The sequence below is a fragment of the Papaver somniferum genome, chromosome 11 (genome assembly GCF_003573695.1).
Source record: "Papaver somniferum cultivar HN1 chromosome 11, ASM357369v1, whole genome shotgun sequence".
NCBI classification, from domain to species: Eukaryota; Viridiplantae; Streptophyta; class Magnoliopsida; order Ranunculales; family Papaveraceae; genus Papaver; species Papaver somniferum.
This window is the reverse complement of record NC_039368.1, coordinates 124192189-124210482: the sequence shown is the minus strand read 5'-3', so window position 1 is coordinate 124210482 and position 18294 is coordinate 124192189. Positions and strand designations below refer to the sequence as shown.

Here is an 18294-nt window from a genome sequence, read left to right as displayed (position 1 = left end):
TGCCAACACCATGAAGGTCGGTTATGTAGGTCCAGTTCTCCCACAGATACTCCGCAGAGAAGCGCTGAATCATTATTGCTTTTCTATCGTATTTTCAAATGACTTCAAAAGAACTAGTTGAAGAGTTATTCAATTGCTTAGGTCTTTATGAATAGATACAATTAAAAAAAATCGGATTTGATTCATTTGAATGAATTCATGAACAATATAGCTACGGTTTGCAAATATTGCATTCCTTATAATTTATTTGTTTAAGTTCATGAACTACCGATTTGAGAAAATAATCAGCTTAAGTATGTGTACGGGTATGCGTACCTAAGCAACCAAATTGAGTTGATTTTGGTTTCCAAACTCAGCAGAATTTTTCGGGTGGAAAAGTTTCGCCAGTACGCGTACCTAAGGTGACTTGTTTAAGAGTTTGTAAACTCCAAACTCAGCAGAAATTCACGGACGTGAACTTCCGCCAGTACGCGTACCTAACCTGTGTCCTTCACCAATTCTGTATGCACACATATGCACACACTTGGTTTCCGGTACATGGATTTATACACTAATGTGCGAACACACTATATATGCTTATATCCATAGATGGCTACATAATCTCAACTCTACATTCCAATCATTGAAACATTCTTAGAGGATGTTATATAGTTGTTATTCACAAACTATTTTTCATCAAAGTGATTTTCAAGATATTGAAATGTCATCATGACTTTCGTCACGGGTAAAGATGAAAGTGGTTAAAGCGAAAGCTTACCAACACATATTTCGAGAAATAGATAGGCGAGAAAAACTCGGCTCGAAATAGCAAATGTGTATAATCGGAATAACAAGTCATTCTTCCGGTTTCTCTTGATCAACAAAGTTCGTAAACTTTGGTTCAAGGGATAGGACTTATGCACATACGTGTTTCCACAATAATACTTATGTCCATCATTGGTTATGTAATCTAAACTCTCATTCCAATCATTGAAACATTCTTAGAGGACGTTATATAGTTGTTACACCATTTCTTGTCAAAGAAATTTTCAAGATGATTGAAACATATTAGGTAAAGATAAACTTGATCGAAGAGAAAAGCTTACCAACACAGATTTCGAGATATAGATAGGCGAGGTATACTCGGCTCGAAATACCAAATGTATATAATAAAATATATATATATATATATATATATATAACATACGACTTTTTGTCTCAAGAAGTAGGAGATAGAGTAGATAGACTTTTGAGTGATAGATAAGTTCAAGTCTCCACATACCTTTTAGTCGGATGAAGTTTCACTGGTTCCTTGAGAAGTTCTTCATCTTCGTAAGATGATCGTCGTGGAGTTTGAGCTCAATTACACTTAACTATCCTAGTCCGAGACTTAGCTATAAGTAGACTAGAAATCAAGATATACAGTTTTGACAACTAAATTTGACAAACAATCTCGAGATAGCAAAGCTTGCGAGTCTGACCGAGCAATGCTATAACAATAGTCTAGCAACAAAGCAGTCGATATTCGTCACATCTTGGTGTATTTGGAGGAGTAGGTGTTTTCGGATTTCTCAAAATAAAAAATTTACGCCGATAAATACCGCCAACTATGTCATGAAACTGATAGCATATATAGATCGTTGTACGCCTTTTGCACATAATCAACCAGTCATGCCACCTGCACCTATCAAGACCTGGAACAACATTAGCCTTCCTGATATGTGTAGTATTCTTTACTGTGATGCAAGCTTAAGCTTTGATAAAGATACTAATAAAGCAGGTTCTGGGCTTGTTCAAACTGATATGGCAGGAACCTTTGAAGGATGCAAACTCACCAAATGAGTAGCATGGACAACGGAAAAAAAAAGTGCATTGACATACTATAAGGAATCAAATGGATGGAACCAGTTTCTGCATTCGCAATGATGCAAAGAATGCAATCACTTATTTGACTAATAATAATAACCATCTGTGTTGGTTTAGTCAAAATATTTTAGATGACTGTCAATTACTCTTTTTCAAGGTTAAATTATGGCAACAGAATTTGTGTATCTTTAGCTAATAAGGAAGCCAAGCATTGTAGAAGGAACAATGATCAATGTAACGGGGTAGTGTTCGGGAGATGTACTTGCCTTTCTCCTGAACATGTAATCTTTTCTTTGGGATAAAATTATTATCTTAGCTAAAAAAATGAACAAGTAAAACAAGAACATATACTATATTTAACGCGCGCGTTACAACCCGTTGCTATCAACATCGATGTAATATAGCCCCAACAAAACAAATGAATTAAAAAAAACCCAAATTCCCGAACTGTCTAAAATACCCCTTGTTTTTTTCATCCCAAGACTAACATAACAAGTCAACACTACTCATTCACTCGATTCAATCGTTTTTCTTTTTCATTTTCTTTTTCTCTTTCATTTGCTTCTCAAAAATAAGAAACAATCAGATCTATGAAATCGATTTTCTTTCGTTTGAACTGATAAACAATCGATTCTCTATTTTTCTCTTGAAACCTAAGATTAGAAATCATAAATTGGAACAACTTATGACCTAAAATCAAAAGAGTAGAAACCAAAATCAGAAAAGCTAGTAAAAATGGTGAAAAAAATACTCAACAAGTGAAGAAGAAAGATGAATTTCTCTGTAAAACGATTAAAAATACTATAGAAGGTAACTTGAATCTTTTGTTTCATGTTCTTCATAAATTATTAAGCGTTTGAACTAACATGGATCGAAGTTTTATCTGTTTGGTTTTATCATCATTTTATCTGTTCTACCTAAACTAATCAATGATGATGAATTGCTTAGTAAAATAATTACTCGTGTTGTTCTTATTTATACTGAAATCATTTTTGGATCAAGTAACTCTAGTCAAATTTGGTTGCAGTATTTTCACTTTGTCAAATTTGGTTCCACCAACACTCTGTTGGTGTGTTGATTAATTATGGTGGTTTTGATGAAACAATTTTTGGTTCCATTATTTTCACTTTGTATAATTTGGTTCCACCAACACTCTGTTGGTGTGTTGGTTAACTCTGGTAGTAAATGGTTTATTCTTCCTTGTCGAATTTGGTTCTACCAACACTGTGTTGGTAAGTTGGTTAACTCTGGTAATTTTAATGAAACCAAAAATGGTTTGATCATTCTTCCCTTGTCGAATTTGGTTCCACCAATACTGGTTTGGTGGTGTTGGTTAATTATGGCTATATTTGATGAAACCATTTTTGGTTTCATCATTCTTCCCTTGTTTGGTTCTACCAGTATTGGTTCGGAAGTGTTAGTTTATTCTATTTTTGACTAAAATCAGTTTTTTTTTTTTTGCAGGGAAAAGACGTGAAGATTCGTTTAGGTGTTTGTAATTTAATACTAATCATTTTCTTTTGCAAGTGCTAACTAAAGAGAAATTTTTTCTATAACTTCAGGGTAGAATGTGGCCTTCATGTTTGTTATTACATTACATGGAGAGCTTATTGAAGGGAAACATGAAGTCTCATGAAGAGAATATTTCAATAAAAGGTGGAAAACATGAGAGAAAAGTTGTGCTACATGATCCTGATGGACAAATCACTAAAAGAATTATAAACGCATACATAAATATTAGTGAACTGTCGGTTAGTTGTAAACATAAATGCTTATAATGGTTTATAAAAGGTTTAAATGGTTTATGAATGGTTTCAATTAGTGTACAGTCAACTAGTTGTAAACAATGTTTGTAATGATTTCAATTATGTTTAACCCAAACCATATTGTCAGAGACTGTTATGTCTGTTTTTTGATGAAACCAAACATGATTCCAGCATATTTTGATTCCAGTGTAACAGTAGAATGATGGAATTAAAAAGGGTTCCAACATGTTGCAAGTGAAACCAAAAGGAAAAAGGGTCGTATCACGGCTTGGTTTAAACTCAAATTTTTGATATATTTCAAGGCATGAAACATTTTCATGTTCCAAGGATAAAGTATAATTACAACAGAAAGTATTAAACAATAACAGGAAACACAACAAGGATCGCTTTTCGGCAATCGACATTCGACACAATGGTAACAAGTCATGGCAATAATTCATAACACAGCAAAACAAAAAAGCCAATAAAAATAATAATTCACAATTAGAAAAGCAAAATTAGAAGAGAAATAATGTACATTGGACAAATCAGTAATGCATAGTTAGAAAAATATGAAATGATGAAACCAAAAAGGGTTCATATCTATTTTTGTTCCAAAACAACAGTAGATATGATGAAACCAAAAAGGGTACCAACATATTGCAAGTGAAACCTAAAAAGGAAAAGTTAATCCAAATGAAACACCAGCAGGAAATTAACATATTTAACTGTAAAAAGTGAAAGTTGATGAACCGTAGTCAAAATGAGATTATCCTATAAGACTTCACATCTGCTTCGTAAGGCATGTCCTTTGATTATGAGTATTCAATAAATTGTATCCACCAAAAGCTCTCATATTTTTATTAGAAATTGAACCTTTATTAAGAATCCTTTTCTTCTTATTTGGGAGACCTGATTGTGGCAAAACTTTAAGTCCATGAACAAAAGACTTGGATGAAATTGTTGCATGCCTTTCAACAATGGGAACTGGATGAACTGGTCTTGAAAACGACTCTCGATATGACTTAGTGGTGAAGTAGTGTTGAACATATTTATAAGTATCTTCTCCATTCGCCATCATACAATTAACAACATCGGCGTAAGGGAAGCCATTGATTCTCCAGCGGTTGCAAGAATGAACTTCATACACAAATTCTGACGACTTGGTGACATTGTGATCACGGTCATGAATCTTATTGTTATAGAGCTCAATTTTCATTTTTAGACATAAAATTCCTTGCCAATTGAACGATGTCGTAGATTTTTCACGACGGGTGCACATCTTTTGCGTTAGTAAAGATCTTGAATCCTCTCTGTAAATCCGATCTCCAGAAATTCTATTATATTTCCGCCAAAAAATGATGAAACCAAAAGGAAAAAATGATGAAACCATCAGAAAAAATGATGGAACCAACAAAAACAATGTTGAAAAACTCATAGAAAAATGATGGAAAACCTTATTGTCACTCCCGGTTAGACCTGTTACTGCCATCATATGATCATTTTTCAAAAAAAAAATGATGGAAAACCTTAATGCAAGTATTCAACACGGATTCAATACATTTCTGGAAATTCATTTCAAACAAACTCAAGACTTACTGCATTTTTTTTGACATTGAACAACGTTTCATTCTTATTGAATTAAATCAGAAATTGCAAAATTTAACGGCTTATCAAAATAAAAAACCTAAACTTGAGATGAAAAATCTCACACAACCACCACCTTCACCATTTATCATTTCCGATTACCCATAGCTGTGATTTGATTCAAACAACAATTACCCTAATCCAGATACATACCAATTTTACAATCAAAACTAGCAGATTTAAAAAAATAATTAAAACCTAACCTTAAACAAGCGATACCAAACTTGTAGAACCTGTAAAGTTTCTTGAAAAATTAGCATCGAAAAAATCTCTACAACCACAATGGAATTTCTTCTTCTCCCCGATGTGTTGGCGACAAAATGAGACGGAGGTGGTGTTGGTAGAGAATTCGGACATGGTAGTGGATTTGGCGGTGATGTTGGGAGTACGAGAAGGTGGTGCTTCTGATGGTGTTAACAGAGGAGGAGAAGGTGGAGGTGTTGTTGATTAAATATCTAGACGTGGTACTGGTTTTTGTGGTGGTCTGAAAATATAAAGAGAAATGGAGAAGGCAACATCTTGTGCGACTGTGCCTAATTTACCTGGTTAAATTGGGGCATATCCTACTTAATTGGGGCCTATAACTACGTGACAAAATAGGGTCATTAAGAAGTAATTCATAGAAAACCTTTATCCACTATTTATGTTAATGCCTGATATGCCATTGTTAAATTAGTGCTAATTCGAAAAATGTAAAAGTGTTTAATCAAGTTAATCCTGAGATTAACTTTCATTAATGCATAATCAAAACTTGTAAAAAAAAAATTCACTCGATCCAGAATCGGTTTATGTTAGTGCATTTGTAAACCGATTATGAGTTGAGTTTATTCTTGTGACGATGTAAACCCAGAATCGTAGTTTGGTCAATACCTACATAAACCGATTCCTCAAATCGTTGTTTATATGTGTCTGTATAATACGATTATGCCTTAATTTCAGAAAAAAAATATTTATTTACATAGTTTAGGAAATTAGCCCACTACATATATATGATTCTGTATGGGAATTCTAGAATTTGACACATCAAATGCTCGTCAATGAACCTCCGAGCACGTCGGTACAACGTCGTGTATTCTTTGTGGTGAATGAACTTTCTTTCCCCATTACGAATTCTCCATAGCCCGTTGAAACGTTCCCGCTGAAATTAAATGAATTCTTAAATGTTAGTATGCGAATTTTTGACGGTGACATAGGTATAAAAATGATCGGATTACTCCTTTTTGACCTAAGAGGAGCTCGTGGATGATAGTGGTACACCATATTTCTAACTATTACGTACTCTCGCATTGCGCCTTTTATGTAGTTGAATCGAAAAGCCAAGTCTCTCCATTTTCGGTTATTGGGATTCGCAATATGCCCGTAAAAGAACTCTTTAACTCTCATCCAAAACATTGAATAGATTTCATTCGGACGTTTGCGGAACGTATTAGCAAAGGATTTAACCAGACACAAATCTTCAAACGGTTCTCATTCCATTTTCTAGACTAAGTGTGTGATGTGGGAGTGGCTCAAAGAGGTTGTCCTTATATAGATGAAGTCTCAACGGCTATTTTTTTTTTGAATTCAATTCAAACAATCGGATTTTATATATTACCACATAGACCGATTGTTTCCTTACAAAATCATATAAATTTGCCTCTAAAAAATCGGGCTTTTGTAATGCACATGTAAACCGATTCTCAAAGTTACAGAACTTTTCTTCATCAAAATCGGATTACATATTTATACATGTAAACCGATTCTAAAAGTTACCGAAATTTTCTTCTTAGCAATCGGATTTCATATAGGTAGATGAAACCCGATTCTAAAACTGAACTTTGGGAAACTGTCAGAATCGGATTACATATTGTTACATGTAAACTGATTCTGACAGAAAGAATGCCAGAATTCTTCATTTTTTCCACACACATTAAGTCATTCATAAACTAGAAACCAGATTAAGTCATTCATAGACTAGGAGTATAACCAAACATAATTCGACAATAAGTTTAAGACAAGACATAAGTTTTGACTCCATAATTATCCATACTTAAAGACATAAACATGAATATAACCATTCATTCATGAACACCCCCACCATGACCACGACCACGTCCACCTCCACGACCATCGCCACCGCGTCCTCGTTTACCAGGTTGGGCGCTGGTCGATGCACCTTCAGAATCTTTTTTGTAGGGGCTCTCTTCCTCTTCTTCTTTGGATCCTTCTCCTCCTCCTCCTCCTCCTCCTCATCATCATCATCATCATCCTGCTCCACAAAATTTGCACCAGCTTCTACATCTTCGAGACCGTTCAATTCATCAATCAGCTTTTCATTGGCCTTCACATTTTTCCCTTCCCTGATTTCTAGCTTTTCTTGGGTAATCAAGTGTCCGACTCGTCTTCTCTTTTTCAGTTTCAAATAACAAACATTCAATATATAATGCTAAAATCATTAAAAAAAAGTCATAATTGAGTAACAATACGCACCAAGTAATCTAGAGAGGTATCTTTGTCCTCTATCTTGGGCCTCTCATCTACTCGTATCACTCGAGTATGCGAAACATTGAGGTACCACGTCATGTAACCCAGAATTGCCTCGTCATCTGTTCGAGATGGACCATCCAAAAGATATTTGTGGAAGGCTCTGTTTTCCCAATAATCACATGATGGTAAAGGCTTGTGAACAATGACAATATCATTATCATATGATTTTGTTTTTTTCTCATTGATGTTGAACATCTTGTGCGCCTTTTGGATTTTGTGTACGTAACTGCATTGTCTTGCGACTCTCGTCGGGTTGTACATTACATATCCTCTTGGATGAAATAAAGGCCCAAAATACGAACTTTGCTCTGGGCACCCAACCTTCTTTCCTTTTCCTTTAGCCAAAACCTCCTTGTAAGGATCAAAGACAACATCCTTTGTCGTCAAATTGTCTAACTGTCTTTTCAAGTTCGGATAATCCATTTTTTGTTTCTTCGGCTTACTTATGTAGGTATACTTGTCTCCATAATGCTCTCCATCCCATTCCTTGTTATCAAAAGCCCTTTTACCACATATTGATAAGTGCATATATATCCAAACCTGCAGAAAAGCCATATTCCCTCCGATTTGGTTCCTTTGATCCCTAGAAGCATTTCTCAACTCCTTCTACGAGTGTGCAAGGATGGCAGTGCCCCAAGAGTATTTGCGAATCTTTTCAAATGGTTGCAACAACTGGATAAAGTTAGCGCTCACACGGGCACCGGAAACTTCGGGCAAGATAAGAGTTCCAAGGACATAGAGGACATACGTATTGGTCGTGGCGATGATACGTTGCGGCATCACCTCTTTTTCCTTAGCACGAAGCTTCTTTGTTCCCATGAAGTTCTTCCTCAGCCTCGAGAGATGGAATATCCTCTGCTTTGACTTGCCTACTAGCATCTCCTCCTTGGTCTTCTCCTCACCCCATTGGAACACTACCTTGGTCCATGCATAAATCTTGCCCCACCCAAGCTCTGGCTCGTACCCTTTGTGCTTCACGGCTTTACCTTCTTTGCTTAACCGGTAATTAACTTCGCATCATTTGGAGTTATCGTCATTTCTCCAAACGGAATATGTAAAGTATCCGTTTCCCCGTAGTATCTCTAGGAAAAGGAGGAACAAACAGGTTTGTCGTAACCAAGGTCCAAATTGTCGACCGCAGGTACCAACCCCGTAGAATTGACTATATCGACTACTTTCAGAACTTCTCCAAGGGTGGATTCTGGTGCTATAAGTGGGACATATGTAATCTGATTCCAACAAAATAAAGTTCCAGGAATATTGGCTACAACAATCGGGCTATTTATAAATTAACGTACCTCGATTCCTTTTCACATGCAGAACAATCGGTTTATAAGTTTAAGAACATAATCCGTTTCTAACAAGCATCGGGTTACTTCGACATTAACGTAATCCGATTCTGTGAACCCGGAAATTTTTTGATTTCAAAATTTTTGATTTTTAACCTATTGCATGTTACTAAAACCTAGTTTAGAGGATTGGGTTGATAGAAAAGTACCTGATTCGACTCATTTCCTCCTCGTGTGCGATACGAGAGGCTTCGGCTTCTTCTTGCACTTCCTTCGTTTTCTTTCGAATCACTTCAACAATTCTGGGATCGTTCTCACTGGAATAGGTCATGTTAGTAGCATACTTAGTTCTTGATGGTTTAAACATTTTATAGAAGAAACAAAACGATTAATCGTTTTTAGATCGTCGATCATCAACGATTTTTGGTTTCAAAAAAATAGAAAAAGAGGGAATAGAGAAGATGAAGAATCAGTTTTTAGGTTAGAAATGAAAACTAATTTTAGTTAGTTAGGTTTATTAATAAGGATTGATGGAGGTAATTTAGTAATATTAATATTTTTTTGAGGGTAATTTTGGTAGTTTCCATAAATTTAGAAACCCCTTATCATTGTGTATTAGGTAGATGAAGTAATCTATAAGCTCTGATTAAGTGGCATATGCTCCAATTTAACCAGGACGATTTAGATTAAAAAGATATGAAAATGATCTAATTTAGATGTTCTTAAAATTTTGGGGTTTTTGTACGGAGTTTTTATAATTCTTAACATATAGATGGAATTTTTGTCTACCATATTTGATCACTTGGTCTTTTATCACTTGTTATGTACCATATTTGCCAAAATTTGCTGAAAGTAAAGGAGACTTATTGCTGGGTTTTGTTTCAGCTTCACTGTTGTAGACAATGAACTTTGAATAGTAACAACTGGCTACCTGGTTTAAGAATTTACCAATAGGAAACCTGGTTCCCATCGATGAATGTTTCGATGCTAGTGAACTCGATATTTTATTATTGAACTTAACAAAGGAAATTTTACAGTACTCCAAGACAATAAAATAAATGATTTGCTTACATTTCCCAGAAGTAGATCTTTATATATAAATGTATAGGTAAAGTGTCAAATGTTCAAAACTAAAACCATTACAGCAATGAAATGAAAATGTTCAGAGGTTGAGAGATTCATGTCTACGCATAAAAAGTCCCAAGCTGTGAAAACAGTGTTCCGCACATTACAATTCAAAGTTGCAAGGTTTAAATGGTTTGTGCAAATATCAGAATGTCCAAGTTTCAAAATACCAAAGTAGAGACCTTTATATATTTTTTCAACAGTATCTTGTACAAATAAAATGGTCAAGGACTTGGGCAGTCAGAAGGAGTTAAATACCAGCTACAATACCTCTATATATCTGACACCCTAAACAACTCTCATTACAGTTTTTAAATTATCTCGTCTACTCTCTTCACTACCTGTTTTGTTTTTCTTTCTGTTAAAGCTTAATAACCAGAAATGATGCCCACTCTATAAAATGACCCTAAGCTTACACAAAGTTTGTAGAAAGAGTGAAAGATAGAGAGTTTACAAAATACCATCATATGCAAGGACGTCATGCAGCAAAATAGATATCATCCCTAACTAGCCTAACTATGTGTTGGGTAGGGAGCAATCCTCTCACCAACCTCGTCGGGAACTGCTTTCCCAAACTCTACATGGAGAAATTCCCAGTATTTATTCAGCATATGATCCTTGGGTCTAACTTGATCCCACTTCCCTGTGCAGAATATTGCATATGCATCAGCTGCATACCTATCCAAATGAGACATGTGAAACAAGAAATAGATCAAAACATGACATAGAAGAGTTGAAAAATGGCTTCCTTCAGAAAGAAAAAAAGTAGGTTGAGAGAATGTAAATTATGCACAACTTACTTGCCAACACCATGAAGGTCGGTTATGTAGGTCCAGTTCTCCCACAGATACTCCGCAGAGAAGCGCTGAATCATTATTGCTCTTCTATCGTGTATTCCTAGGGTCCAAATAATTTCCTCTATTTCTTGTGGTACAACCTCCAAACTTGACTTCGCATCGGGAAAACGTTTGAAGAAATCAGGCAGAACTTTTCTTACCTGCAGATGGTTTGCTTCAATAGTTAATTCATTGATCACTAACAAAGTTCTAAGCAATGACTACTTCATTGCTAGTCTTACTGCGACTGAAAATGGCGCAGTTCATGACATCAGTGCTCATGGGGTCTTCTGCTTGACACTGACTGCAGAGGGAAAACATAGATTCTAGAATCATAGGCTACCAAAGGCTACTCCTAAGAGATCTAGAGAGGCAATTAAAAAAAAAAAAGACTATCTAAAAGTGAGGGTCCCCCAGCGGAGAGAAAAAAGTCGTTTGCTACCAAGTCATATGTTGATGGTGTATTTCTTTGTATTTATTTCTCACCGTATGAAGTGGAGAACAATAACTTTCTCGCCTATGCCATATTTACAACTAGAACAATCAAACTTTCTCAGAAACCTTATATTTTAAAACCAATAGCTTAAAAATTAACAAATGAGACATGATAATACAACAGAATCTAACAAATTGCCTTAAAAATGTGCTTCCACAAAAGAAGTTGACATGCTTTATGTTCCCACCTGATGTTCAAGGGAACAGAACAATGCATACATTTCTATACTAGATGCTAGATCAATGGCCTATGATTCAATAATAAAATTGAAAGTACTTGGAAAAAATGAGGATAATAAAATGGAGAACAAACCTGCTTGCCTGAAGTAACATTAAGGAGCATACAAATAACGATTACTCTCCAAGGATCTTCATAGTGATCCTCTTGAAGCAGTTTGTGTGGTGAAACTGGAGGTTTCCATGTATTGTCCGGAGTCTTTCTCAGGTAAGCTTCACAATTACTCTCAGCAAGTGTAAGACGACGCGAAAACGCTGGTGTTTTACGGATCCTCTTCTTCTTAGTTTTTCCCGTGGATTCCTTTTCTGGGGTTTTGATTTCTTCCATCTCTTGGAATCCTGCATTCCTAACCAATCCATTTCTGTTTTGTAAAAATGATTTCACCTCATTATTACAAAACCTCCTTCTCTTCCACTCAGCCACTTGATCATGAAGTTCCACTGGGTTTTGCTTATTACTATCATCATAATTAGAAGAAGAGGCATTACTCTGGTGTGATTGAATGTTGCGTGGTGGTAAAGCTTGTGTAGATTTAGCAGATTTAGCAGATCGGAATGGGATGGGTTTCTTCGGATTCGGAACATAACCAAAACGAGCAAGAACATCATCAATATTCTCAACACATGCTGCTGCTGATGATGATGATGATTTGGGATTCTCTTGTTTTGGAGGTGTTGATGTTCCGAAATCACCATCAGGGGTTGATTTGGTTTTAAATAGATAATCATCATCATGTGGTTTATTAGGGACAGTAAAATCCCTTTTAGGTCTTTGAACAACAAAATCACCACTATTAAGATGAGGAGGGATTGGAAAGTAAGAAGATACCACTCTAACTTCTTTTCTCTGATTCTTCTTCTTCTTCTCGCCATCTTCCGTCTTTCTCCTTCGCCTCTCCCTTGGTGGCCGTGGTGGTGGCGGTGGTGTTAGGGTTCCGGGGATTTCATTTTTCTCCATTTTTTTTCTAGGAATATGATCAATCTCTTTTACTTTGGTGACGACGGTAAACCAAATATATATACACACAACATTATCGCTTAGTTTGGGGTGGGCGTCCATTTGTCTTCAACGATTTTTTTTTTTTTGAGCACTAGCCCATTTTTGTGGGGATTACTTTGTGATTCAATTGTCCACCATAAATTTTAAGGGGTGTCCAAAATTATTAGTGAAGACTATTCTGTCCTTATCCTAATTAATGTTATATATAATTCTAATAAACCACTAATCTAACCCGCTAATCTAAAACCTAAATAACCCAACTGATTAAAGAAACCAGTTTCAAAACCTTTCTTCTACTTTCTTTTCTTCTTCGTCTTATTCTTCTTCTCTTCTTTTCCTATTCTTCGTTAACATCGACGTTAATCGTCGATTCGAAAAAATTTCAGCGTCGATTAATCTATCTTTATAAGCAATGGATACCAAGCAAACACCCAGACTTCCAGGATTGAGTCTGGGACTCCCACATTAGTGAGTCTCCCAAAAGAAGTGTTAATTCATAAACAACTTGAAGCACCGTTCAGAGGCAAAATCAATCATCCAACAACAATCAAAAAGTCTGATTCAAGTGAAATGCAAATCCGCGGGTAATTTTTCCTTCATACCCATTCCTTTTAATTTGTTTTTGGTTGAAGAAATTATCAAAACCCATTAAAATAGTAGTTACAATGAGCATTTCGGCTAGGAGAATTTTCAAAACCCTAGTTTTTTTGTAAACGAACTACCGATATGAAGAATACTTCGACAATGTCGCAAACTTTAATTATTTTTATGTAACCGGACTGTTTAGTTCGGTAAGCTCGCAAGAAAATTTTGCGTAACCGAACTCTTTCTATATATGGGAAATAAGAGTTCGGTATAATCGATATTTTGACATAGTTAACCGAACTTTGTTATTGTACAGTTCGGTTACATCGTAATTTCTAGGGGAAAACCGAACTTTAGTCTGTCAACCCCTAACATGTAGTTCGATTACTTGGCCACTTACACTAGGTCACCGATCTCCTAGTTCGGTTACTTCGACACTTACATAGTAGATAATCGAACTTTTGTCTGGTGAAATTTTATGTAGGATGTAATCCCATGTTCAATTTTATTTGATAAGAAAATCTTTTGTTTAGCTGATAATGTGGTTTTCATTCATTAGGAAAAAAGGAAAAATATCTAATCTAGGTCTAGATGAAGATTTGAGAACCCCCACCCCTCATGGGAGAATACATTTGGATTTCCGAAACTGTGGTGCTAAAAATGCTAAACATGGAGGTGATGGAGGGGGATCGTTAAAGGAAGTGAACCAAAAAAATGTTCCTAATGTAATCCAAGATGTCAATCAAGAGGTGATGGAAAATATAATTGATAATGTTGTCGAAGAAGAAAATGATGATGATGAAGAGGAAGGATATGAAGACCAAGGAAATGAAGAGGTAGAGGAATAAGACCAAGGACAGGGTTTACAAGAAGAAGGACAAGGACAGGGTAAAGATGGGGAAGGACAAGAGGAAAAGGAGGATGAGGAAGAAGAGGACGAAGAGGGAGAATAGGATGAAGAGGATGAAGAGGATGAAGAGGATGAATAGGATGAGAAGGGAGAAGAGGATGAAGAGGAGGAAGTGGATGAAGAGGGTGAAGAGACAGAAATTGTCCATGTCAAAGAGAAAGTGAAACCGAAGCCGCCTAGTGCTAGATACTTACACATTTCACCTAGTGAGTTGTGTTTGTCACCGGTGAGCCCAACTTATGGTACTCCAGCAGATGGAGGGGAAACTTTGTTTGGCTACAAACACTCATGGGATGCGAAGATCTATGCGACAAAGGTATTCTTAAATAACAAAAAGATTTATTTTTTTTGGACATGTTTCATCAAGTATTAACAGTTTGATGTTCTTTTCGTAGGATCATAATGATGCAATTCGTCTTATTCGTCGTCAAAAGGCGGCTAAATGGGATCTTTCCAAGGAGTGTCCCGAGTTTCAGGCCAAGGTTGAAGAATGTGTGTTGTGGAAAGATATTGAGCTGCAACATGTGGATTTTGACACTGTTGGAGTATCCGCATTTCTCGAGAGACATTATCCCAAGACATATACGATGCATCTTCCATTTGGCAAGATGGGTATTACTCCCGATGATTGCAGGAATATCACCGGCCTACCCGTGGAAGGTAACTGTCTTCGTGAAGGCTACAACCCCCGGATGAGTTATGAAGCTCTTGAAGAATTTGCTCTAAAGTGTTTAGGTTGGAATGCAAAAAAGGCCCAATGTGAGTTTAGACGTGTTGTGAGGTCTCCTAAACATGGTGATGAGTATAATCCCAAAGAAGAAGATGGTCAAGAAATTTAAGTTGGTAAAGTTGAAGAAAACATTTGAAAAGACAACTCATAAGGTGAAGAAGGGAAAGCTGGTGATGGACGAGGATACGCTTAGGCACCATGTCACCGCTTTTTGGTTATATCATCTAGGAACTGGCATTTTCCTCGACACTTCTGGAAATAAGGTGAACGCACATTACCTACAGCTTTTGGAGAATCTTGATGATATGAACAACTACTCTTGGGCCACTGGGGTGCTTGCATTTGTTTTAGAACAAATGAACAAAGGGTCGAGGATTAAGACAACTCAGATTGAAGGTTATTTAACTCTTATTCAGGTGACCTTCTTCTTTGTCAATTAGCAAGTTATTCGCTATAATTTTCATATCATATATGAGGCTAATATTTTTACTTTTTTCGCATAGGCTTGGATCTATGACCACTTCCCTAAATTGGTATTGGTTAGTGCAAAGCCAAATTATCCCCATGACGAACCTATAGCAGGAAAATGGGTGTTTATGGACGCACAAAAGAAGGAAAAAAAAAAAGAACAGATGGCTTCGTTGAGGGAGAAATTGGATAACCTAACGGTGAAAAATGTTGTATTTCACCCATACGGCGTAACAGATGATGTCTCTGTAGATGAAGAAGATTTGAATGGTTATTTTTCCGTTTCGCCTTACTATGGACCAATTTGGCATCCTCACGGCTAGTAAATATATAATCTAAGGAGAGTTTTAAGACAACTTTCTTGTGTCCAAATGGATCCCGACGTGGAGAAAGAAAATTTCAATTTGATGGTTGGAGGAACAAAGAACACCGAGAATTAATTTACTTCAAAACATCAACCAACTCCTGCGGTAAGATATTGGAATGAAAAAAGGAAGTACCACTTACCTTTAGGTGATTTAGTACCTTGTGGTGCCGATGTAAAGGCAATTGATGAAGATCATATGGATTTTTATCAAGAAATTAGTCATCCTATTGTGATAAATCGATAACAACAAGCTATTGCCGATAAGGCGAAGGCAAAGGAGAGGGAGGGTAAGAGAGCTCAAAAGGAGATGCCAATTTGTGGAGAAGAAGCCATTAATTTATTGGATAATGTGGTAAGTACATGACTTATCTTTATCTTTAAAGTTGTTATAAAGTGTTGAAAAAATATTTACTTGTGGATATATTTTTTGAATAGGTGAAGAAGGGTACGACATTGTTGAAGAAATGGATGACCAGAATCCGTAGTGGAGACACGATGTCGGCAAAGGAACAAATCGTGTACTACAGTCAGTGGGAGAAGCTTATTTCTCAAATAATGGTGGAGAAAATTCGCTCCAAGCAAATGAAAAAGGGTCGAAAACAAGGAGAAGGTTCAAGTCTCGATGTTGTTGCCACTGTGAAACTGTATCAGGTAACCGAAGAGCGAGTTCGGTTTTTAAAAAAGCGGGGGTCTAACAACACCACCCAATATTTCGCTTAACAATCTGTATGGACTAACTCCGATATAATTTCTGGAGAATCAACTAGACAGTCAGACTCAATCTAGATAAAAGTATCTCAAGGAGTTAATATCTCTCTCTTGATTTGATTTACTCAAGCTAATAGAAATCAGCGAGTCTTTAATCAAATACAAGGAATAACTTGGATGGTACCAAAGACCAATATCCAAGTGTCAATCAATGTAAATCAACAACCAAAAGGTCGGATATTCTAATTAATTGAACTTCAACGCACAACCTGTATTATTTCAATTATAAAGATAAACAATATAATGCTGAAATAGAAATAACACACACCAAAATTTTGTTAACGAGGAAACCGCAAATGCAGAAAAACCCCAGGACCAAGTCCAGATTGAACACACACTGTATTAAGCCGCTACATACAGTAGAATACTCCAAGATAACTTCGGACTGGAATGTAGTTGAACCGCAACCAATCTCACACTGATCCAAGGTACAGTTGCGCTCCATACGTCTCTGATCCCAGCAGGATACTACGCACTGATTCCCTTAGCTGATCTCACCCACAACTAAGAGTTACTACAACCCAAAGTCGAAGACTTGAAGTAAACCAATCTGTCTCACACATACAAGTCTATTTAAATGATCAATCTGTCTCCCACAGATAAACCCAAAAGGTTTTTATTCCGTCTTTTGATAAATCAAGGTGAACAGGAACCAACTGATAATCCGGTCTTATATTCCTGAAGAATATCATAGAGTTATCAATCACCTCACAACAATCTTAATCGTATGGTGCGAAACAAGATGTTGCGGAATCACAAACAATGTGAGGAAGATATTTGTGATTACATTTTATATCTTGCCTATCGGAGATATCAATCTCAAGACAATCAATCTGATTGTACTCGTACGATTGAAGATGCAAGATCAAATCACACAACTACGATAAAAGTAGTATATGTCTGGCTTCACAATCCCAATGAAGTATTTAAGTCGTTAACCTGGTTTTTAAGAAGAAACCAAAGGTTAAAGGATAATCGACTCTATCAAACAAACTAGTATCACACGTACGGTGTGGGGATTAGTTTTGCACAGATGCTAGAGTTCCCCTTATATAGTCTTTCAAATCCGGGTTTGCAATCAATGTTAGCTTAGTAACAAAGCATTCAATATTCACCATTAGATGAAAACCTGATTAGATTCAAGTTAATATATTTCAACTGTTAGATCGAAAACTTAGCTTGTTACACACAAATGAAATGCACGTTTCTAGGTTTGTGTAACCGTACCAAACGTATGCATTTGTTAGTTCAACAATAGTCAACCAAATGGTTCCCAAAGGTTGTAAGTTCAGCATCACCATTGTTGAAGATCCGTAGGTATAACAATGTGAAAACATAGTTCTCGATCATTGTTATACAGTTTCATAGTATTATTACATAGTGTCAAAGTTCAATTGTATCACAACTTTAAAAATAATACTCTGATGATATGTATCACTCCCCCTTAGTCAATACTCCATCTCACATGGAAACCACTCCCCCTTACATAATGATTCGAAAACCATATGTATTTGTAGTGTGAACTACATATTAATTCTCCCCCTTTTTGTCAATAAAATTGGCAAAGGTACAAGAACGGGATCCTAATGAAATTTCCGAAAGAGACATTTCATGACTAAAAAGGAAAATACATACCAACTAATTTAGATGCAATCATAAATCCGAAACTAAATGCATTCATCAAGGAGTTTAAAGATATAAGATAACCTCTATAATATTCC

At 36.2% G+C, this 18294-nt stretch overlaps 1 protein-coding gene across 1 annotated transcript; it reads right to left on the bottom strand.

The window, feature by feature from the left end:
* Positions 1–10330: 10330 nt before the first annotated feature.
* On the bottom strand, positions 10331–12738 carry LOC113323235. The gene is made up of 3 exons (XM_026571517.1): positions 11822–12738; positions 10978–11174; positions 10331–10855 (listed from the first exon to the last, which is right to left on the bottom strand). Exons 1-3 carry the CDS (start codon positions 12701–12703, stop codon positions 10690–10692), a joined length of 1245 nt encoding a protein of 414 aa, XP_026427302.1. The 5' UTR covers positions 12704–12738; the 3' UTR covers positions 10331–10689.
* Positions 12739–18294: the final 5556 nt, after the last annotated feature.

Bases quoted from the DNA above. Each gene is read 5' to 3' on its own strand.
- LOC113323235 (XM_026571517.1), bottom strand. From the start codon at position 12,703: ATGGAGAAAAATGAAATCCCCGGAACCCTAACACCACCGCCACCACCA. The intron at 11,175-11,821 runs GTTTGTTCTCCA...AACCATCTGCAG, and splicing joins ATGTTACTTCAGGCAAGCAG to GTAAGAAAAGTTCTGCCTGA. The intron at 10,856-10,977 runs GTAAGTTGTGCA...TCATTTGGATAG, and splicing joins GACCTTCATGGTGTTGGCAA to GTATGCAGCTGATGCATATG.